The 23,596-nt window shown below is 61.0% G+C and overlaps 1 protein-coding gene across 2 annotated transcripts in view; it reads left to right on the top strand.

Moving 5' to 3' along the window:
• NUP210 (nucleoporin 210) overlaps positions 1 to 23,596 on the top strand; it is a 97,131-nt gene that overhangs the window by 7,306 nt on the left and 66,229 nt on the right. For both annotated transcript variants that reach the window (XM_066241767.1, XM_066241766.1), the window contains exons 2-4: positions 6,407 to 6,543; positions 7,701 to 7,832; positions 19,341 to 19,437. In XM_066241767.1, coding sequence (XP_066097864.1) covers positions 6,407 to 6,543; positions 7,701 to 7,832; positions 19,341 to 19,437 — 366 coding nt within the window. The remainder of the gene's footprint in view (positions 1 to 6,406; positions 6,544 to 7,700; positions 7,833 to 19,340; positions 19,438 to 23,596) is intronic.

Raw genomic sequence — 23,596 nt, 5'->3', positions numbered from 1 at the left:
ACCGACTGTCTGAATCCAATGCGAATCTGCATGGGCCAGGCGGCTGTGATAGTGGCCGTGGATACTGGCTTTACAGCGCTCAAACCAGTTGAGCCACTGGCTGCAGAAGAGAGAGAGAAGGGGAAGGGGGAGGGGGTGAGAAGCATATGGTTGCTTCTCCTGTGTGCCCTGACCAGGAATTGAACCTGGGACGTCCATATGACAGGCTGACAGTCTATCCACTGAGCCAGCTGCCCAAGGCCAGGACCTTCTTCTTTCACAGAGCCTGACACTGTGTCCCAGTGGCTGGGGCTGTTGGAGCAGGGACCAGGCTTCTGTGGGAGCAGGTGAAGGTGGGTCCATGGGGACCTCATCATGAGGGGACAGCAAGGCCCAGGAACACGTCGTCCTGGGTTCTGTGTTCTTTGTGTCTCTTAAAAGTACAGCCAAAGTGGGCCTGGCCGACGTGTGGAAGTCCTGGGTTCGATTCCCAGCCAGGGCACACAGGAGAAGCATCCATCTGCTTCTCCACCCCTCCCCCTCTCCTTTCTCTCTGTCTCTCTCTTCCCCTCCTGCAGCCAAGTCTCCATTGGAGCAAAGTTGGCCCGGGTGCTGAGGATGGTTCCATGGCCTCTGCCCCAGGCGCTAGAATGGCTCTGGTTGCAGCAGAGCAACACCCCAGATGGGCAGAGCATCCCTCTAGTGGGCATGCCGGGTGGATCCCAGTCAGGCGCATATGGGAGTCTGTCTCTCTGCCTCCCCTCCTCACTTAAGAAAAAAAAAAAAAAAAAAAAAGGTACAGCCACAGCAGATGTCTGTAGAATGCCCCAGAAGGAGTCAGATAACTGAGGAGAACCTTCAGCTGATAAATAACAGAGCAACGCCCTGGGCTGTCACAACCCTCTGTGGGCGGGTCCAGATAGAGCATTCTGGAGCTCAGAGAAAATTCCTGAGTGAGGGTGGGGGCAGGGGGTGGCCGACCCCCCTTTGGTGGTTTGCCCCCTGTTGGGCAGATAAAATATATTGTGCTCACTTTGTTAAAGATGGCGCAGCCCACATGGAGGCCTGTTGCCCAGGTGATAGTAATGTGTGTTGGGGTTGGGCTGTGGGCAGGCAGGATCCTTGTAGCCTGGGGCTTGGTTTTAGGACTAAGCCTTTCCCACCCTTTTTGATGTGGGGTGGTACAATCCCATCATGCCTCAGATAAGTGACTTTGTATTAGAAACTTCCCTATTTTGTATATTGGATTAAAGGTTTTGATTTCTAAACTATAAGATGGTGGCAGAACGCCTGACCTGTAGTGGTGCAGTGGATAAAGCGTCGACCTGGAAATGCTGAGGTCGCTGGTTCGAAACCCGGGGCTTGCCTGGTCAAGGCACATATGGGAGTTGATGCTTCCTGCTCCTCCCCCTTCTCTCTCTCTGTCTCTCTCTCCTTTCTAAAATGAATAAATAAAATAAAAATAAAAAAAATGGCAGAACGGGAGCTTGCTCTCCTGGTTCCTGAGATTAGCATTAGAGAGGAGAGCAGAGAAAGGCCACGTGGAGGAGAGGAGAAGCAGCCCAGATGGTGGAGTGCTGAAGGAGAAGCCAGTTAGTACAGAGTTTGTGCAGGGAGAAGGAAGGAGATGGGGAACAGAGGTGAATAAGTCTGGTGAGCTAGAAACCTTTGATTCTAGGAAAACTCAGGTAAGTCAGTAGCTTTGTGAGCACTGAATGACTGGGTTTTGGAGCCCAGTGTGTGTTTTTATTTGCCCACCGGGTGCAAACTAGGATTAAAGATGATGGCTGTAAAGCCAGCAGCCACGGCCAGGGCCACTATCACAGCAGCCTGGCTCATGCAGGTTCGCATTGGATTCGGACAGTTAGTAAAGAAACAACGGAGCCAAAAACTGGTGGGCCATAGTCTTTCATTCTAGCTTGCACCCAGCGGGCAAGTAAAAATACACACTGGGCTCCAAAACCCAGTCACATTCAGTGCTCACAAAGCCACTGACTTATCCGAGTTTCCTAGAATCAAAGGTTTCTAGCTCACCAGCCTTATTCTCCTCAGTTCCCCATCTCCTTCCTTCTCTCTGTATAAACTCTGTACAAACTGGCATCTCACTCAGCACTCCACCATCTTGGCTGCTTCTCCTGGCCTCCTCCACGTGGCCTTTCTCTGCTCTGCTCTGCTCTCTCTTCTAATCATCCCAGGAACCAAGAGCTCTCTCCTCTAATGATAATCTCAGGAACCAAAAGAACAAACTCCCACTCCGTCCCCATTTTATAGTGTAGAAATCCAAACCCTTAATCCAATATACAAAATAGGGAAGTCTCTAATACAAAGTCACCCTCTGAGGCATGATTGGATTGTACCGCCCCACACCAAAAAGGGTGGGACAGGCTTAATCCCAAAACCAAGCCTCAGGCTACAAGGATTCTGCCTGCCTTTAGCCCACCCCAACACACATTAATATCACCTGGGCGACGGCCTCCTCGTGTTATCTTTAACAAAGTGAGCATAATACATTTTATCTGCCCAACAATGGCCTATCAGTTTTTGGCTCCATTGTTTCTTTACTGACTGTCCGAATCCAGAGTGAACCTGCATGGGCCAGGCGGCTGTGATAGTGGCCCTGGCCACTGGCTTTACACACCCCGTCTGCTGCTGACTGTTACCAGCACGCTGGTGTTTATGGGGGAGTTTTCCAGCTCCCCAAGCAGCCCTGGGCGGAACATCTGGCTCCCGTTGCAGGGAGCCCAGCCCAGGTGGAGTGAGTGCAGGGATTCCGGACCGCTCTGGCCTCAGTGGGGGCTCTTTCCCTTATATGCACAGGACCCCGCTGTCTTCAGGCTGGGGCGGCCCACCCGCTGCAGGCCTGTGATGGGGTGGCCTCCCCCCCCCCCCTCCCGGCCCCGGGCAGCTACAAGGTCTTATCTGAGCGTGTGACTGAGGGGGGGTGGCTCAGCACTGCGACCCCCAGCCGGGCCTCGGCAGGGACCACAGGGTGCCCATGGGGAACGGTCAGTTAAGAGTGCTGGACCCGACGACTCTCCACCTGAAGGCCGGTCCTCAGAGCTGGCTGTCCAGTTCCCCAGTCACTGGCCACTGATGACTGTGGGCACTCCCCTTCTCTTACTTGGAAAAGAAGAAGAAATTTTCTTTTTAATTTGGATGATGTTGGGCAGATAAAATGTATTATGCTCACTTTGTTAAAGATAACAGGAGGAGGCCGTTGCCCAGGTGATATTAATGTGTGTTGAGAATTGTACCCTGAGGCTTGGTTTTGGGATTAAGCCTGTCCCACCCTTTTTGGTGTGAGGTGGTACAATCCAATCATGCCTCAGAGAAGTGACTTTGTATTAGAGACTTCCCTATTATGTGTATTGGATTAAGGGTTTGGATTTCTACACTATAAAATGGGAACAGAGGTGAATAAGTCTGGTGAGCTAGAAACCTTTGATTCTAGGAAACTCGGATAAGTCAGTGGCTTTGTGAGCACTGAATGTGAGTGGGTTTTGGAGCCCAGTGTGTGTTTTTACTTGCCCGCCGGGTGCAAGCTAGGATTAAAGACTATGGCTCATCAGTTTTTGGCTCCACTGTTTCTTTGCCGACTGTCCGAATCCAATGCGAACCTGCATGAGCTGGGCTGCTTTGATAGTGGTGGCCCTGGCCGTGGCTCCTGGCTTTACAGATGACCTTGCCACGCACGGGAAGGTCACAGACAGTGCTGAGCCCCTGAGCCCTCGGCCAGCCTCTCACGCTAGCACCCCCACAACCAGAGCACCTGTCAGACGTGGACACGGGCATGTGACACCTCACCAAACTTGAGGCGGTTTGGGTTGGGTCGACCCGGTTTTTCTGTCCTGGGATCCCGCCCGGGGTCCCTCATAGCGTTCCTTGGTCCCGTCCTCCTTCATGGCTGGTCTGTGTGAGTTTTCTAGTTTCCTTTCTGTGTCCACAGTGAGCGTTGTGCCTCTGTACATGCACACGTGTGCACACGTGTCTGCAAGGGCAGATGCCCTCAGAGCCCCAAAGCCACGACCAGGGGCGTGGGCACGTTTCCCGGGGGGTGTGAGCGTTGTGCTCCTGGTCCCTTCTGTCTCGTGGGTCCTGGTCCACTCTGAGGTCAGCCCAGCTGTTGGGCAGATCAAATATATTATGCTCACTTTGTTAAAGATGGCTCTGCCCACGTGGAAGTCGTCGCCCCGGTGATATTAATGTGTGTTGGGGGCGGGTTGTGGGCAGGCAGGATCCTTGTAGCCTGGGGCTTGATTTTGGGAATAAGCCTTTCCCACCCTTTTTGATGTGGAGGGTGCAATCCTATCATGCCTCAGATAAGTGACTTTGTTTTAGAGACTTCTCTATTTTGTATGTTGGATTAAAGGTTTTGATTTCTGCACTATACAGTGGGGCAGACCGGGAGCTTGCTCTCTCGGTTCCTAAGATTAGCATTAGAGGAGAGAGCAGAGTAAGGCCACGTAGAGGAGGCCAGGAGAGGCGCCAAGATAGTGGAGTGTTGAGAGAGAAGCCAGTTTGTGCAGAGTTTGTGCAGAGAAAAGGAGATGGGGAACAGAGGTGAATAAGTCTGGTGAGCTAGAAACCTTTGATTCTAGAAAACTCGGATAAGTCAGTAGCTTTGTGAGCACTGAATGTGAGTGGGTTTTGGAGCCCAGTGTGTGTTTTACTTGCCCGCCGGGTGCAAGCTAGGATTAAAGCTAATGGCCCACCAGTTCTTGGCTCCATTGTTTCATTACCGTCTGTCCGAATCCAATGCGAACTTGCATGTGAATGGCCACGATGGTGGCTCCTGGCCTCACAGCAGTGTCTCCGGAGCGCCCCCATCTCAGAGCCCATCTCAGAGCCCGCTCAGTGAGGGGGCCGCACAGGCGCCTCCCCAGGGGCTTGGGCCTCTTTCCCAGCCGAGGGTGAGGGTTATTGCCCGAGCGTTTCAGGAGCAGTGCTGACCCGTCCCAGCATCCTGCCTGCAGCTCAGCGTGTCTGGGACATCTGTGGGCCAGCACCCTCGGTGTGTCCTTGTCACTGCTGTCCCTGCTTGGCTGGCGGGGGGGTGGACACGTGGCACCAAGCTGGAGGGCTTGGGGTGTCTGTCTGGGCGTGTTTCACATCGTTATTTAAAATTCTTTATTTTTATTTCTCTTTTAACTGTTGTGTAGTGTGCCCATCACCCAAAGTCAAGCCATTGTCCGTCGTGGTATGTTTGTTCCCTTTACTCCCCTCCCCCACCCTGACCAGGGGTCCAACCTGCAACTTCACAGCAGCAGGACGATGCTCTGTCCACTGGGCCACCAGCTGGGCCACGTCGTTGCTTTCTAACCCCAGGCAGTGTTTACCCGTTTCCCTCTGAATATCCCCCAGAACACGGACGTTTCTGTAGGTTTGAGCCGTGGGCGGGGATGGAGGCATAGATGTGACCGTGCCCGCTCTGCTGGGCTCCGCGGAGTGCCTGCCGCCCTGGGAACGGGGCCCAGGAGCTCTGCGCGGAGTGCCCGCCGCACTGGGAACGGGGCCCGGGAGCTCTCCGCGGAGTGCCTGCCGCCCTGGGAACGGGCCCGGGAGCTCTGCGCGGAGTGCCCGCCGCCCTGGGAACGGGGCCCGGGAGCTCTGCGCGGAGTGCCCGCCGCCCTGGGAATGGGCCCGGGCGCTCTGCACGATGGGCGCCCCGCCCTGCGCCCTCAGCCACGCTCAGGGCGGCCCCTTCTCTGCTGCTCTGCGCCTGGGTCCTGAGTGTGAGGCTGGCTCTCGTGCACTTGGCCGGACTGGTGCGTGAGCACGGGCAGCACCACATGTGCACAGTCTGTGTAAGGCTTCGGGTGCCCTCAGGGCCAGTGGCAGGTGGCGGATTGCCCGCCCGCCACCGTGAGGGGTTGTTTTTGCTGTTTGTTTGCCTGAGAAGCGGTTTCCCCTCCCTGTGTGCTCATCTGCCGTTGGGAGACTGTTGAAACAGGAATGGCCCAGAGCTTCCAGGCGTTGCAGTTTCTCTACTGTCTGCCGAGCCCAGTGTGGGCCTGCCTGGCTTCGCAGGACGGAAGCTGACCTGGGCGCCTGTGTGGTGGCCCGAGCTCAGCAGAGACACACGTGTCTCCTCCTGGGGTGGCATGATTTCCTGTCCCACAGAACAGTCTTGTCAGGACACCACCCAGTGGTCATGGGCCTGGCTTCCAGGTCGTGGGTCTCCTGTTTGGTTATTTCACTGAGGGACTGTGAGCAGGGGTCCCACATCCTCATGACGACGTCGTCGCCCTATCAGAGGCCCCGGTTCCCTCTGGGTTGGAAGCTGGTGGAGACACCCCACCCCTGCTCCGTGTCTGAGTCTGGGACAGAGCCCCGGGTGGGGGAGGGGCACGACTTGGGCTTCCGGTCTGGTCTGGGTTGTTCCTCCGGCCGCGGCTCCAGAGAGTAACTTCTCGTCTTCTCACCGCAGGTCGTCAACCCGGCCGGAGGTGGCCAGCATAGAGCCGCTGGGCCCGGACGAAGGGCAGTGCTCGCAGAAGGCCGTGGTGCAGGCCCGCCTGTCCCAGCCCGCCCGGCTGACAAGCATCATCTTCGCAGAGGACATCAGTAAGGGCTCTGCGTGCACCGGGTGGTCCCTGGGGAGGGGCGACGATGTGGACAAGACCCCAGGGAGACCCCCGGCCCTCGATGCCGCCAGACCCCAGGGCACTGCGCGCACGCGCTCTCTCTCTCTCTCTCTCTCTCTCTCTCTCTCGCTCGCTCTCGGGGTCCGAGGACCCCAGGCAGGACAGGACAGGACGCTGAGCGCGCAGCACCCACCCTGGTCGCCCCCCCCCGTCCCGTCATCCTGATTTTATTTCCGCATTGTTATTTACTCCGTGAGTCTCTCTCCACGGGCGTCATACCAGCACGAGGACGGTGGCCGCCACCTCTCACTTCCCGCATTGCAGCTCTCCGCGTGGTGCTCGTCAGGGGTGCAGGACACAGACCTGTCGTTTCCCGTCTCGTTTCCCTTCCACCCTGATGTGAGGCGAGGCGGGTTCCCGCTCACCAAGGAACGATTTAAGAGTCCCCGACGTTCACGTCGGCGTCGTGTGGAAGGAAACATTTCTCACTCGACACACGTGGGTTTTTTCAGGCCATTTCCCGGTGTGCTGGCTCCCGCAGCGCGGAGTCTTTCCGGGTTATGGACGCGTGGGCCGTGTTGGTTTCGGACAGAGTCCCCCTGATGGTGGCACGGAGTTCTCTGGTGCCTGGGGAGTGGTCAGGGTGGCCCAGTGTCCAGGGAGCCCCAGGTGACCCGGACATCCTACCTGGGGAACAAGTGAAACATCCACGTGTTTCCGAACACACCCCTTTTCTCCGGGGGGTGGGGTGGGTGGCAGTCCTGTGTGAGAACACCCCAGTGTGGGTACACAGGCTCCAGGGTGGCATCCCCGCCCCCGGGCAGGGACAGAAGAGCGCTCTCGCGTTGTGTCCTGTAGCCCTCGTCCTGTGACTGGACGGCCGCACCCCTGGGCTCACGGGTGACAAGGCCTGTGCCTCTCGAGAGCTTACTTCCCGGAAACCCCGGCCGCCCCCGGAAGGGCGTGTTGGCTGCGGCCCCCAGTGCTGCACCCCGTCCCCCCAGCCCCGCTCTGCGGAGCTCGTTCTGTTGGCTGTTCCAGTCGCTGCTGCCGGCGTTCCAGGTCGCCCGGCCTGCGAGGCCCGGGGCAGGGGGGAGTGGCCGTCTCCGTCTGACCCCGCGGTCCCTGTCCCCTCAGCCACGGGCCAGGTCCTGCGCTGCGACGCCATCGTGGACCTCATCCACGGCATTCAGATCGTCTCCACGACCCGCGAGCTCTACCTGGAGGACTCGCCGCTGGAGCTGAAGATCCAGGCCCTGGACTCGGAAGGTGAGGACGCCGCGGCCGGCTGGCTCCGGCCCCCTTTCTGCTGCAGCCGGCCCTGCCGTTCCCGTTCCCCGCCCCCCAGGGGAGGTCCGAGCCCCCTCGCGGGTGGACCTCAGCCCCTGGGTGTCCCGGAGGCCATGGCCGCTGCTGGTGTTTGCCGACCTCTGGAGCAGGGCCGGGAGTGGACAACCTTCCCGGCCCCTGAGGCTGACTCCATGCCTGTGCGCAGAAGGGGGGGGGAACGGCGCCTCCTGGGGAAGCCCGTCTGGGTGGTGGGGGGGGGACGGCACCCCCTGGGGAAGCCCGTCTGGGTGGTGCGGGGGGGGGGGGGGACGGCACCCCCTGGGGAAGCCCGTCTGGGTGGTGGGGGGGAACGGCACCCCCTGGGGAAGCCCGTCTGGGTGGTGGGGGGGAACGGCACCCCCTGGGGAAGCCCGTCTGGGTGCTGGTGGGGGGACGGCACCCCCTGGGGAAGCCTGTCTGGGTGGTGGTGGGGAACGGCGCCTCCTGGGGAAGCCCGTCTGGGTGGTGGTGGGGGGACGGCACCCCCTGGGGAAGCCCGTCTGGGTGGTGAGGGGGGAACGGCGCCTCCTGGGGAAGCCCGTCTGGGTGGTGGGCAGCGGGCGGCACCCCCTGGGGAAGCCCGTCTGGGTGGTGGGCAGCGGGCAGAGGCTCCGTGGTCGCCGTGCCGTGAGCAGTGGAGGTGGTGTTCTCCGTGCGTGGCTGAGTGACGCTGCTGGCCTCCTGCTCCAGACTGCGGCGTGTGGGAGAGAGGGTGTGTTAGCATCTGTGTGTCTGAGTGTGAGTGTGAGTGAGTGAGTGTGTGGCACGCGGCCCCACCCTCCGTCCTCGCCACGCCGGAGTCGGACACGACCTGCTCTGGTGGGGTTCTCCTCTCTAGCCCCTGCCTGACCTCGCCGTGCGGGAAGGAAGGGGAGGTTTGTGGGTTCAGATTCTTTCTGTTTTCTTTCCGAATTCAATGAACTTGTTTTGGAAAAGTATTTCCCAGCCAGAGTTGACGTGTAGTATTGCATTAGTTTCAGCTGGGGAGGGGGAGCTGGGGGCTGGGTGACAAGGTGAGGGGATTAAGAACCACACATCGGTGGTCACCAGTCACGGGAGGCGGAGTCTACCGCAGGGAGCACCGTCGGTACTGTCGTCACAACGGCCTGTGGGGCCAGGCGGGCACTGGGAACATCAGGGTGACCCCTTCGTAAGGCACAGGACCGTCTCCCCACGGGGCTGCTCACCTGGATCTCACACAGGATACTGTCGGATCCAGGCGTAACTGAAAAGTAGAATGGAGAGGTATTCGTCTCAGGTGCACAGTGGTGACGACACGCACGTACCTTACAAAGCACTCACCCTGATGAATCTGGTGTGGAGGTGAGGATATTCCTGTAGAAGAAGACCGGTCAGGCAGAGATGCCCGTCAGGGGAAAGCTCCTGTGTGCATAACCCAGCCTCAGGGACACGGATGGAAGTGGAGCCATTATGGGGGAGGGGAGAGGAGGGACGAGGGACAGACACACGGTGACGGGAAATGATTTGACTCTGGGTGACGGGCACACAGCGCCATCCAAACCAAGCCTCCCTTTGTGTGTTAGACCTTCCCGCGTCTCTCTAAGCCCCTTCCCCCAGCCCCCTGCTTTAAAGGAATATTCTAGAGTGGGGTTTCCCAGCCTAGGTCGTGCTGACGTTCGCGGGGAGATCGTCCTTTGTGGCGAGAGGCTGCCCGGGGCGTCGCAGGACGCGTAGCAGCTCCTCGGCCACTAGATGGACGTGAGGTCAGTGTAGCAGCTCCTTGGACACTAGATGGACGTGAGGTCAGTGTAGCAGCTCCTCGGCCGCTAGATGGACGTGAGGTCGGTGTAGCAGCTCCTCGGACACTAGATGGACGTGAGGTCGGTGTAGCAGCTCCTCGGCCGCTAGATGGACGTGAGGTCGGTGTAGCAGCTCCTCGGCCGCTAGATGGACGTGAGGTCGGTGTAGCAGCTCCTCGGCCGCTAGATGGACGTGAGGTCGGTGTAGCAGCTCCTCGGCCGCTAGATGGACGTGAGGTCGGTGTAGCAGCTCCTCGGACGCTAGATGGACGTGAGGTCGGTGTAGCAGCTCCTCGGCCGCTAGATGGACGTGAGGTCGGTGTAGCAGCTCCTCGGCCGCTAGATGGACGTGAGGTCGGTGTAGCAGCTCCTCGGCCGCTAGATGGACGTGAGGTCGGTGTAGCAGCTCCTCGGCCGCTAGATGGATGTGAGGTCAGTGTAGCAGCTCCTTGGACGTGAGGTCGGTGTAGCAGCTCCTCGGACGCTAGATGGACGTGAGGTCGGTGTAGCAGCTCCTCGGACGCTAGATGGACGTGAGGTCAGTGTAGCAGCTCCTCGGACGCTAGATGGACGTGAGGTCAGTGTAGCAGCTCCTCGGCCGCTAGATGGACGTGAGGTCAGTGTAGCAGCTCCTCGGACGCTAGATGGACGTGAGGTCAGTGTAGCAGCTCCTCGGACACTAGATGGACGTGAGGTCAGTGTAGCAGCTCCTCGGACACTAGATGGACGTGAGGTCAGTGTAGCAGCTCCTCGGACGCTAGATGGACGTGAGGTCAGTGTAGCAGCTCCTCGGACACTAGATGGACGTGAGGTTGGTGTAGCAGCTCCTCGGCCGCTAGATGGACGTGAGGTCAGTGTAGCAGCTCCTCGGCCGCTAGATGGACGTGAGGTCGGTGTAGCAGCTCCTTGGACGTGAGGTCGGTGTAGCAGCTCCTCGGCCGCTAGATGGACGTGAGGTCAGTGTAGCAGCTCCTCGGCCACTAGATGGACGTGAGGTCGGTGTAGCAGCTCCTCGGCCACTAGATGGACGTGAGGTCAGTGTAGCAGCTCCTCGGACGCTAGATGGACGTGAGGTCGGTGTAGCAGCTCCTCGGCCGCTAGATGGACGTGAGGTCGGTGTAGCAGCTCCTCGGACGCTAGATGGACGTGAGGTCGGTGTAGCAGCTCCTCGGACACTAGATGGACGTGAGGTCAGTGTAGCAGCTCCTCGGACACTAGATGGACGTGAGGTCGGTGTAGCAGCTCCTCGGCCACTAGATGGACGTGAGGTTGGTGTCAGAGTAGGACATCGGGGTTCACTTGCCGGAGTGCAAACCCTGGGTTGTTCGTCCGTCGCCGGGACCACGGCCCACCTTGGCCGGGAGCGGGCGGCTCACCCCGTCCTCGCTGGGTGCTGGGCGGTGCCTCTCTTCCCAGGCGGTCGGTCACCCTTGCCCGGAAGCCCCTGGGTTCGAGCCTCGGTCATCTCGTCTTTCTTTTCCCCTGAGCCCCATGTCCTCCTCACTGGGCACAGTGTCCTTTGTGAAGATGAACTCGACCCTTGTAACCTCTGAGGACCCAGCAGTCTCAGAAGGGACACATCTTATCCAGAGGTGGATTAAGGTTGACAGAGGCCCCGGGCGCAGAGGAAAAATATTGGTCCCCTTAAAAAAAGGAGACGGGAAAATAAAAATACATGTTAACCGTATTTTTAAATAAATGAAAAGCCTTATGTGCTGTTCGTGTTAAAATGGCACATAGGAAACCAGGCTTGGAGTCATTAGAAAAGTGTCAAGTTTGGGGTTTTGTGGGGGGCCCTCCAGAAGTCGGGGCCCAGGGCGCCCGCCCAGTGTGCCTGCTGTTAAATCCGCCTCTGATCTTATCCCCACTGGTGGGTGTCGTCAGAAAAGACCCTGCTTGTGGCTCCAGACGCAGTCGGGTGCCCTGGGTGCACCCTGGGCAGGGGTGTCACTCGCCCCCGTGGATAATGCCCGTTGCATGGGCGCGGAGAGCTTCGGTGAGCTGCCCACGGCCACAGCTCCCAGGGGCAGAGCGGGGCCGGGCACTCCGGGTCCCCGACTCTGCTGCTGGGGCTCTCGTTCCCCCCGGGCACCCTGCAGTGTTCTCCTGGGCACGGGGGCCGCACTGGTCTGCGGGGTGCTGGCCTCGTGCTCTCCCCACGCGCAGCCAGGCTCGTGCGGGGTCACAGACGCCCCCGCCTGGCCCTTTTCCTCCCCTTACACTGCCTGTCCTGCTCCGACACGTCCACGTCCACGGCCCCTTCCTGCTTCCCCTCTCGGAACCCTGGCCCCGGGCGCTCCCTGTCAGTCCCTCTCCTCCAGGGAGCTGCCCCTGACCCCCACGGGGAACCCTGTCCCCGCTTCTGACAGACACGGGGTGGGGGACGTGAGCTGCTCTGCGTGGCTGCGTGAGGTGCTCGGAGGGCAGGATGGGCTGACGTCCTCCTCCTGGTGGCCGGGTGCGGTGCTCGGAGGGCAGGACGGGCTGACGTCCTTCTCCTGGTGGCCGGGTATGGCGCTCGGAGGGCAGGACAGGCTGACGTCCTTCTCCTGGTGGCCGGGTATGGCGCTCGGAGGGCAGGACGGGCTGACGTCCTTCTCCTGGTGGCCGGAGGGCAGGACGGGCTGACGTCCTTCTCCTGGTGTCTGCGTGAGGTGCTCGGAGGGCAGGACGGGCTGACGTCCTTCTCCTGGTGTCTGCGTGAGGTGCTCGGAGGGCAGGACGGGCTGACGTCCTTCTCCTGGTGGCCGGGTGTGGCGCTCGGAGGGCAGGACGGGCTGACGTCCTTCTCCTGGTGGCCGGGTATGGCGCTCGGAGGGCAGGACGGGCCGACGTCCTTCTCCTGGTGGCCGGGTGGCCGGGTATGGCGCTCAGAGGGCAGGACGGGCCGACGTCCTTCTCCTGGTGGCCGGGTGTGGTGCTCGGAGGGCAGGACGGGCCGACGTCCTTCTCCTGGTGGCCGGGTGTGGCGCTCGGAGGGCAGGACGGGCCGACGTCCTTCTCCTGGTGGCCGGGTGTGGCACTCAGAGGGCAGGACGGGCCGACGTCCTTCTCCTGGTGGCCGGGTATGGCGCTCGGAGGGCAGGACGGGCTGACATCCTTCTCCTGGTGGCCGGGTGTGGCGCTCGGAGGGCAGGACGGGCTGACGTCCTTCTCCTGGTGGCCGGGTGTGGCACTCAGAGGGCAGGACGGGCTGACGTCCTTCTCCTGGTGGCCGGGTGCGGCGCTCGGAGGGCAGGACGGGCTGACGTCCTTCTCCTGGACGCCTCTGCCTTTGACGCTGGACTTTGGGCCCAGCGGGCCCTGGGCCGATGTTTGTTGAGTGGAATAGTTTAATGTTTATCTGCTGACCACCGCCCCATCCTCTCCTGGATCCTGACTGGGGAGGTCCAGCTTCTGGAGGCCGGACCCCGGCTTCCCTCCTCGTGTTGACACTTGGCCGTGTGGCTGCAGGGTCACCACCGCATCGGTCCCACAGAGCAGTGGCTAAATGCTGACTTTTGAATGGGAAAAGCAAAGCTTTACACAGACCCACCCTCCCTTACCCACCTTGTGAGTTCCTGCTGACCGTGTCCATCTGAGACATCCTCCTCACTTGCCGTCCACTCAGGGAGGTCCTAGCGAGCGAGCCTGTGCTTTGTTTTGTCACCTAGACGTCTGCCCGGCCTTCCTGCCCACAGGGCGGGCGTCACACTGGGCAGGCTTGGTTCACACCTGGCTGCCGGCTTTTTGAAATGTTCCAGACGTTTACCTCTGAACTGTGTCCCCTGACCGGGTCAGAGGGACTGTGGCGTGTGCGTCAGGGACCTGGAGCCTCAGCAAACTCGAGTCCTGCTTCCTGGGACGGGTGTGCCGTCCCCTGCTTTCTGTCCCTCGGGGCCCTGGGTCCTGCCTGCTTCCCCTTCCCTGTGCTTGTCCTGTGACCACTGCCACCAGAGACTGGACCCGGTGGGGGGACTGGGTGGGCCGGGTGTGAGGACTCGGTGCCGGGCCCTAGGGCAGTGGTCTCCAACCTTTTTTGGGCCACGGACCGGATTAATTTCAGAAAATATTTTCATGGACCGGCCTTTAGGGTGGGATGGATAAATGTATCACGTGACCGAGACAAGCGTCAAGAGTGAGTCTTAGGCCCTGGCCGGTTGGCTCAGCGGTAGAGCGTCGGCCTGGCGTGCGGGGGGACCCAGGTTCGATTCCCGGCCAGGGCACATAAGAAGCGCCCATCTGCTTCTCCCCCCCTCCCCCCCTCCTTCCTCTCTGTCTCTCTTTTCCCCTCCCACAGCCGAGGCTCCATTGGAGCGGAGATGGCCCGGGCACTGGGGATGGCTCCTTGGCCTCTGCCCCAGGCGCTGGAGTGGCTCTGGTCGCGGCAGAGCATCGCCCCTGGTGGGCGTGCCGGGTGGATCCCGGTCGGGCGCATGCGGGAGTCTGACTGTCTCTCTCCGTTTCCAGCTTCAGAAAAATACAAAAAAAAAAAAAAAAAAAAAAGAGTGAGTCTTAGACGGATGTCACAGAGAGAATCTGGTCATTTTTAAAAATAAAACATCATTCAGACTTAAATATCAATAAGACAGAAATAATGTAAGTTATTTATTCTTTCTCTGCGGACCAGTACCAAATGGCCCACGGACCGGTAGCGGTCCGTGGCCTGGGGGTTGGGGACCATTGCCCTAGGGTGTGCCGGGGGGAGCATAGTGGTGGCCGTCCCCGTGCTGGGCGGGCGGCACCAGGCAGGTCCAGTCCAGGGGCTGCGTCTCGGCCGGAAGAGCCTCTCACTCACCCTGACCCCGATGCCTGGCACACCCCAGTGCCAGCCTTACAGAGGCCTCTGGGGCTGGGGGCTGCAGACCACGGGAAGGAGCGACGCCTGACTCAGTGTCCCCAGAGCCCACGCCAGCCGCTGGTGGGAGGGGACCCACTGGCAGGCCCGTGGGAGCCCAGGTTGCAGGGCAGGGCCTCTGGTGTCTGCAGCTCTGCCCTCTCCGCCCCCACACCCGGGGCGGCTCCCTCGGTCCGCTCTGTGTCCTTCCCACCTCAGACGTGCCTCCTGCCCCTTCTCCTGCCGTCTGGACGCGGGGCCCTGCCTTGTCCTGCGCACGGGGCCCTGCCTTGTCCTGCGCACGGGGCCCCGTAGGAGTCCTGAGTGTGCGGCCGCCCGGGTTGGTGAGACTTCCGGAAGTCCAGGAACACTTTCTGCTCCTGGGACGACCACGCCGGCCTCTGTCCTCTCACATGTGGACACATGGGCGTGCAGGAGAGATAGGGGGGCAGCAGAATGCTGAGAGGGAGCTCAGGGTGCCCCGCTGGACAGTATGTGGACACGGTATGTGGACAGTGCTCCTCCGGCCGGCCGTTTTCCGTGTTGGGAGACCCCAGCAGGCCTTGGCTGGTCTTGTCATCTTGTCCTGAAAGGGGGGGGGTGCCCTGCACTTTACTAGGTCCTTTCCCCGCCTGGTCTCCCAGCAGCCTGCACGGTGGTGTTTTCATCCCCGTGTTACGGAGGAGAGAAGGCGTGCTTGGAGGTGACCTGGGTCAGTGTCCATGACACCTGAGTGATGCTGGTCCGCTGCGGTTCTAGGGAAATCCGCCCTGACCCCAGCAACGTGGACCACGGAGTCAGTGTGTCTGTCTGCCCCCCGGGGACGGAAGGTGGCCCCTGCTGTTGGCTCGTCAGGACTGGTGCACAGGGGCGTGGGGTGTGCTGGGCTGGGCAGGGCAGGGTGGGGCCCTGTAGTGGGTGTGGGGTCTGGGGTGGGGTGTGCTGGGCTGGGCAGGGTGGGGCCCTGCAGCGGGCGTGGGGTCTGGGGTGGGGTGTGCTGGGCTGGGCAGGGTGTGGGCCTGGGGTGGGGTGTGCTGGGCTGGGCAGGGCAGGGTGGGGCCCTGCAGTGGGTGTGGGGTCTGGGGTGGGGTGTGCTGGGCTGGGCAGGGTGGGGCCCTGCAGCGGGCGTGGGGTCTGGGGTGGGGTGTGCTGGGCTGGGCAGGGCGGGGTGGGGCCCTGCAGTGGGTGTGGGGTCTGGGGTGGGGTGTGCTGGGCTGGGTAGGGCGGGGTGGGGCCCTGCAGTGGGTGTGGGGTCTGGGGTGGGGTGTGCTGGGCTGGGTAGGGCGGGGTGGGGCCCTGCAGTGGGTGTGGGGTCTGGGGTGGGGTGTGCTGGGCTGGGTAGGGCAAGGTAGGGCCCTGCAGCGGGTGTGGGGTGTGGGGTGGGGTGTGCTGGGCTGGGCAGGGCAGGGTGGGGCCCTGCAGCGGGTGTGGGGTCTGGGGTGGGGTGTGCTGGGCTGGGTAGGGTAGGGTGGGGCCCTGCAGTGGGTGTGGGGTCTGGGGTGGGGTGTGCTGGGCTGGGTAGGGCAGGGTAGGGCCCTGCAGCGGGTGTGGGGTGTGGGGTCTGGGGTGGGGTGTGCTGGGCTGGGCAGGGCAGGGTGGGGCCCTGCAGTGGGTGTGGGGTCTGGGGTGGGGTGTGCTGGACAGGGCAGGGTAGGGCCCTGCAGCGGGTGTGGGGTCTGGGGTCTGGGGTGGGCAGGGCAGGGTGGGGCCCTGCAGCAGGCGTGGGGTCTGGGGTGGGGTGTGCTGGGCTGGGCAGGGTGGGGCCCTGCAGCGGGTGTGGGGTCTGGGGTGGGGTGTGCTGGGCTGGGCAGGGTGTGGGCCTGGGGTGGGGTGTGCTGGGCTGGGCAGGGCAGGGTGGGGCCCTGCAGCGGGCGTGGGGTCCGGGGTGGGGTGTGCTGGGCTGGGCAGGGCAGGGTGGGGCCCTGCAGCGGGCGTGGGGTCCGGGGTGGGGTGTGCTGGGCTGGGCAGGGCAGGGTGGGGTCCTGCAGTGGGTGTGGGGTCCGGGGTGGGGTGTGCTGGGCTGGGCAGGGCAGGGTGGGGCCCTGCAGCGGGCGTGGGGTCCGGGGTGGGGACCCTTGCAGCCAGCACGCTTCACTGGTGTGGGACTTGCTACCGTGTTTCCCCGAGAATAAGACAGTGTCTTATATTAATCTTTGCTCCTAAAGACGCGCTAGGCCTTATTTTCAGGGGATGTCTTATTTTTCCATGAACAAGAATTCACATGTATTGTTGAACAAAGTATGAACATTTGTTCATTTACTGTAGTCATGTCATCACAAACAGCCTAACCAGCCGAACTCTGAGTTCCATCGAGAATTTCTGGTGACTATTTCCATGTACAACAATCTACCCTGTTTCCCCGAAAATAAGACAGTGTCTTATATTACTTTTTGCTCCTAAAGACACACTAAGTCTTATTTTCAGGGGAGACCTTGTATTTCTAAGCTTGAGAAGAATTGCACGAGGTCGCACTTTCAGGGGATGTGTTATTTTCGGGGAAGCAGGGTAGCTACCTTCGTGCTTGATGCCCGAGATTGGGAAGGCAGGCTGCCTTGGTCAGAATGCTTTGAGGTTTAAGACATCAGACACTTTGTTTGCTCAGAATCACTTATTGAGCCTGACCAGGCGGTGGCGCAGTGGATAGAGTCTCAGACTGGGATGTGGAGGACCCAGGTTCGAGACCCTGAGGTTGCCAGCTTGAGCGCGGAATCATCTGGTTTGAGCAAAGCTCACCAGCTTGGACCCAAGGTCGCTGGCTTGAGCAAGAGGTTACTTGGTCTGCTGTAGCCCCACGGTCAAGGCACATATAAGAAATCAATCAATGAACAACTAAAGTGTCGCAACGAAAAACTGATGATTGATGCTTCTCATCTCTCCATTCCCGCTCTCTCTGTCTCTGTAAAAAAAAAGAAGTAAAGAGGACATTTCAAAGTATTAAAAAAGAATCACTTATCGAGCACCTATTGTGTCAGGCACCTACTGTGCACCTACTGTGTGTGGCCCCATCGCACTGAGATAGGTGGGACACCCCCGTCCTCCCGAGTTCCTGGTGAGTGACAGCGCTGACCGCTGAGCACGCGTGTGCCGTTGGAGGGCCGTGCGTGGGCAGTGAGCACCCCGTCCTGCCCTCCGGGCCGGGGTCCTGTTCTGTGGGGAGGAGGGTGCAGGGTCCCTGCGGCTGCCTCCCTCGGTTTCCACCTGTTCCCTTTGCCCCTAAGTGTTCATCGTGCACCTGGGAAGGGACTGGGGGGGTTCTTGCCACCGCTGGGCATTTGGGACCCCCCCCTGGAGGCTGAGGGGAAACCTCTCCAAGCTCACAGCCGTGTGCCTGGGGGAATCTTCCCTCCCCCTGGTCAGTTGTCCATGTCCATGGGAGGACATCTAGGGGACCCTTCAGATAAGATGCCCTGAGAAGTAACTGCAGTGACACGTGTATGGAGCTTCGGCTGCGCACGGTTGGGTTTGACCTGTGACATCTCACAGGAGGTGGGGGGCTGTAGGGTCCCCGTCCTGTCGCACTGCAGACGCCCTGTGTGCTATGAGAGCAGCTTGTCGAGGCCCCACATCGGTTTTGGGGCTGGTCAGGCAGGGAGCATGGGGTGGGGAGAGAGGGGGTGTGGGGCGCCAGGGTGCGGTGGGGACTGTGGCAGGCCTGAGGCCACGCCCCTTCTGTGGAGGTGGGCTAGCCAGCCGCTGGTCACGGTGTGGACTGAGCCGGGAGGTCAGGTCTTCGGACGTCTCAAGAGAGCTTGGAATTCGGCCTTGCACTTGGCGTTCCTCAGTTCAAACGGGGCGTGGAGAAGCGGCGTGGCCCGGGCACGGAGCAGACGGCGGGGCCCAGAGCCGGGCAGCTCGGCCTGGGAGCCAGCGGCGTCCTCTCCCATGGGCGCCACGGTGTCCGCGTGGGGTGCCAGGGCGTCCGCGTGGGGCCGGCGTAGGGCTTGACGCGGAGCGTGTCTTTGCGGAGCGTGTGAGCCCTGTGTCTCCAGAGTCCTCACCCGTGGGCTCTGCTTGTCCTGACAGCCTGTCACCAGGGTGTAGTTGCAGGTTCCGACTCAGAGCCGCAGCTGTCCACCTCGGCACCCCGGGCCCCGGGAGTCTCAGGGTCAGGTGGAGACAGAGTCCTGGGAAGCCGGGTGGACGGGGATTCTGTCCCCCGCACGGGGAGGGGGCGGGGCAGGAGTGAGTCGGGACCGGGAGCCACGGCCGAGCTGGTCACGCGCTGCCCTGAGCCTGCCGGGAGCATAGCCGGAAGCACACGTGCGCATCTGGGGCAGGCCTGGGCTCAGCGCGCAGCTCACCCGCGCGGCCACGGGACCCCGGTCCTTCCGCTCACCCGCGCGGCCACGGGACCCCGGTCCTTCCGCTCACCCGCGCGGCCACGGGACCCCGGTCCTTCCGCTCACCCGCGCGGCCACGGGACCCCGGTCCTTCCGCTCACCCGCGCGGCCACGGGACCCCGGTCCTTCCGCTCACCCCGGCGCGGCCACGGGACCCCGGTCCTTCCGCTCACCCGCGCGGCCACGGGACCCCGGTCCTTCCGCTCACCCGCGCGGCCACGGGACCCCGGTCCTTCCGCTCACCCCGGCGCGGCCACGGGACCCCGGTCCTTCCGCTCACCCGCGCGGCCACGGGACCCCGGTCCTTCCGCTCACCCCGGCGCGGCCACGGGACCCCGGTCCTTCCGCTCACCCCGGCGCGGCCACGGGACCCCGGTCCTTCCGCTCACCCGCGGCCACGGGACCCTGGTCCTTCAAGCCTCGGTGCCCCTTCCTGAAGTGGGGGCGCCCACCTCCTTCGCAGGGTGCCGAGGGCGCTCCCTTCCGTGGCCCAGGGAGTTAACTGCGTCCCGCGCCCCCTCTGCTGTCACAGGGAACACCTTCAGCACCCTGGCTGGGCTGGTCTTCGACTGGACTATCCTGAAGGACACGGAGGACAGCCGGTTCGCCGACTCCCACAATGCACTCAGGTGAGAGAGGCCGGACTTGGGAATGGGGGTGTCACTCGGCTCTGAGCGGGCCGGGGGTGTTCGTCCTGACGCTGTCACGGGGGCCGGGGCCCATTCTGCTGGCCAGCGTCCCCCTGGACTGTGGACGGAGCAGCGTCCGGCCTGCCCAGCCGTGTGGGGACGTGCCCGCTGGCGCGGCGCAGCGCTGCTCTGTGGGCGTCCGCTGCAGAAGGGAGAGCGCATCCCAGGAGTGGGGTGCAGGGGAGGGTCTGCGTGGCCCCAGAGGGCCGCCCTCCTGCCGGGGGTCGGTGAGCGGGGAGGTGGGCTCCCAGCAGTGCCGGCCTTCCTCGGTGCGAGGGGTTGCGTCTGGGACCGGGGAGACAGGTGGGTCCTTACCTGTGTGACCCAGTCACTCTGCCCGCCGCCCGGCAGCCCCGAGGGCTCACACAACACTGTTGGTTCCCTTTTCAGACGAAACAGTTTTAAGCCTCGTGCTTCAGCTGGTAAATGGTGGGAGCGGGATTTGAACCGAGGCCTGTGTGAACCTTCACTGTGCAGCGTGGCCACCACCCTCGGCTGTTTGCGTCTGAACTGGGCGGAGTGAGGGGCTCGTTCCCGAGACACTCGCCGTGCGGGCAGCCACCATGCACGGTGCGGTCAGCGTTACCGTCCGGGGACCAAGCAGGCCTGGAACATGCCCGTCCCTGCTGAGCGTCTGTGGGCTCAGACCCAGGCCCGGCTCTACCCAGTCACACGCATGGCCTCCTGATGGTCAAATAAACTTTTATATATTGTATATACACACACATATATATGGATATCTTGTATTTTTCTGAGGGGAGGCAGTCAGACTCCCACATGCACCCGACCGGGATCCACCCGGCACGCCCACCAGGGGCGATGCTCTGCCCCTCCGGGGGGTCGCTCTGTTGCGACCAGAACCACTCTAGCGCCTGGGGCAGAGGCCAAGGAGCCATCCCCAGCGCCTGGGCCAACTTTGCTCCAATGGAGCCTTGGCTACAGGAGGGGAAGAGAGAAACAGAGAGGAAGGAGAGGGGGAGGGGTGGAGAAGCAGATGGGTGCCTCTCCTGTGTGCCCTGCCGGGAATCGAACCCGGGACTCCTGCACGCCAGGCCGGCGCTCTACCACTGAGCCAACCGGCCAGGGCCCAGATAAGTTTTTAAAGAATACAGCCCCCCCCCCCCCAAATAAAAGAGTACAGCCCCTGTGCAGGGAGGAAGCCTTAATTAAAAAAAACCTTGCATCTCTTTTCAGCCTGCAGAAAAGTTGCAAGTTCGGCACCAAAACTGGTTTCCTAGATGGTGGTTTTCGCGGGTGCTCTGCAGGAGGTGCCACACCTGACTGTCTAGTCAGGGACAGTGGCCTCTCGTCCCTTAGGTTGTCAAATAAGAAAGTGACAACAGCCAGCACAACAACAGTCCTCTGGTGTGAATGATTCAAAGTTATACCTGTTGTGGGGTTTTTTGTGTTTTGTTTTGTTGTCAGATTGGCAAACACGCTGTATTTCTGGGTGTTGCAGAATTTCTGTCATCGGTTCACGTGTGCCAGGGGACGGGAAGGGTTGAAAGCCGCTGGCCCGACCCATTTGCGAGCAGGGTGCCGGCCTGCAGGGGCCCTCGCCCTGGTGACGTCCATGTGCCCACACTTCCACGGGGGGCGTTTCCCACGGTACCATCGTGGTTTCGGAAGTTCACCCACTGCTGCGCCAGGGCCTCGTGCGGTTGGGCCGGTCTCCCCAACCCTCTCCCTCGTGGCAGAGGCCCCGCCCGGAGTCCCTGCGTCCGTCTCCCCATCTCTGCTGCCGTGGTCTTTGAGGTTTGTGACCTTGACGCTTGCGCGGAGCTCAGTCTGGTTGTTGTGCGGAGCTCAGTCTGGTTGTTGTGCGGAGCTCAGTCTGGTTGTTGTGCGGAGCTCAGTCTGGTTGTTGTGCAGGGTTCAGTCTGGTTGTTGTGCGGAGCTCAGTCTGGTTGTTGTGCGGAGCTCAGTCTGGTTGTTGCGCGGAGCTCAGTCTGGTTGTTGCGCGGAGCTCAGTCTGGTTGTTGCGCGGAGCTCAGTCTGGTTGTTGTGCGGAGCTCAGTCTGGTTGTTGCGCGGAGCTCAGTCTGGTTGTTGTGCGGAGCTCAGTCTGGTTGTTGTGCGGAGCTCAGTCTGGTTGTGCGGAGCTCAGTCTGGTTGTGCGGAGCTCAGTCTGGTTGTTGTGCGGAGCTCAGTCTGGTTGTTGTGCAGGGTTCAGTCTGGTTGTTGTGCGGAGCTCAGTCTGGTTGTTGTGCGGAGCTCAGTCTGGTTGTGCGGAGCTCAGTCTGGTTGTGCGGAGTTCAGTCTGGTTGTTGTGCGGAGCTCAGTCTGGTTGTTGTGCGGAGCTCAGTCTGGTTGTTGTGCAGGGTTCAGTCTGGTTGTTGTGCGGAGCTCAGTCTGGTTGTTGTGCGGAGCTCAGTCTGGTTGTGCGGAGTTCAGTCTGGTTGTTGTGCAGGGTTCAGTCTGGTTGTTGTGCGGAGCTCAGTCTGGTTGTTGTGCGGAGTTCAGTCTGGTTGTTGTGCAGGGTTCAGTCTGGTTGTTGTGCGGAGCTCAGTCTGGTTGTTGTGCGGAGCTCAGTCTGGTTGTGCGGAGCTCAGTCTGGTTGTGCGGAGTTCAGTCTGGTTGTGCAGGGTTCAGTCTGGTTGTTGTGCGGAGCTCAGTCTGGTTGTTGTGCAGGGTTCAGTCTGGTTGTTGTGCAGGGTTCAGTCTGGTTGTTGTGCGGAGCTCAGTCTGGTTGTTGTGCGGGGCTCAGTCTGGTTGTTGTGCGGAGCTCAGTCTGGTTGTTGTGCGGAGCTCAGTCTGGTTGTTGTGCGGAGCTCAGTCTGGTTGTGCGGAGTTCAGTCTGGTTGTTGTGCAGGGTTCAGTCTGGTTGTTGTGCGGAGCTCAGTCTGGTTGTTGTGCGGAGTTCAGTCTGGTTGTTGTGCAGGGTTCAGTCTGGTTGTTGTGCGGAGCTCAGTCTGGTTGTTGTGCGGAGCTCAGTCTGGTTGTTGTGCGGAGCTCAGTCTGGTTGTGCGGAGTTCAGTCTGGTTGTGCAGGGTTCAGTCTGGTTGTTGTGCGGAGCTCAGTCTGGTTGTTGTGCGGAGCTCAGTCTGGTTGTTGTGCGGAGCTCAGTCTGGTTGTTGTGCAGGGTTCAGTCTGGTTGTTGTGCGGAGCTCAGTCTGGTTGTTGTGCGGAGTTCAGTCTGGTTGTTGTGCAGGGCTCAGTCTGGTTGTTGTGCGGAGCTCAGTCTGGTTGTTGTGCGGAGTTCAGTCTGGTTGTTGTGCAGGGTTCAGTCTGGTTGTTGTGCGGAGCTCAGTCTGGTTGTTGTGCGGAGCTCAGTCTGGTTGTTGTGCGGAGCTCAGTCTGGTTGTGCGGAGTTCAGTCTGGTTGTTGTGCAGGGTTCAGTCTGGTTGTTGTGCGGAGCTCAGTCTGGTTGTTGTGCAGGGTTCAGTCTGGTTGTTGTGCGGAGTTCAGTCTGGTTGTTGTGCGGAGCTCAGTCTGGTTGTTGTGCGGAGCTCAGTCTGGTTGTTGTGCAGGGTTCAGTCTGGTTGTTGTGCGGAGCTCAGTCTGGTTGTTGTGCGGAGTTCAGTCTGGTTGTTGTGCAGGGTTCAGTCTGGTTGTTGTGCGGAGCTCAGTCTGGTTGTTGTGCGGAGCTCAGTCTGGTTGTTGTGCGGAGCTCAGTCTGGTTGTTGTGCAGGGTTCAGTCTGGTTGTTGTGCGGAGTTCAGTCTGGTTGTTGTGCGGAGCTCAGTCTGGTTGTTGTGCAGGGTTCGTTCATGTCCCTCCCCGTTAGATGCAGAGCTTTGCACCTTGGCAGGAATAACGCAGCCGGGAGATTCCATGGTGTTCCAGCGGCCCCTGGTGATGAGTTTGTGCATCCATCACCACGAGTGGCTGTGGTCCGTCACTGACCTCGCTTGCCCAGGGCGTCTGCAGAGGTCCCATCAGGAAGTTCCTTTCTTACCCCCTGGCAGTGAGCCAGTATTTTGTGGGGAGGAGAGAGTAGGTGTTTATTTTCACCTCTAAGCATCCAGCTTGGGGCCCTGGGACACGCCCGGGCCTCGTGACAGCATCTCCACGCAGACATCCTCGCCTGGCCTTGCACACCGAGCACCCCCCTGAGTCAGGGCTCCTCGGGGACTGGACCCTCAGTCCCGCTTCCTGGTG

This window comes from Saccopteryx bilineata, chromosome 8, assembly GCF_036850765.1.
Source record: "Saccopteryx bilineata isolate mSacBil1 chromosome 8, mSacBil1_pri_phased_curated, whole genome shotgun sequence".
Classification (NCBI taxonomy): Eukaryota; Metazoa; Chordata; class Mammalia; order Chiroptera; family Emballonuridae; genus Saccopteryx; species Saccopteryx bilineata.
This window is presented reverse-complemented; position numbering and strand designations above follow the sequence as displayed.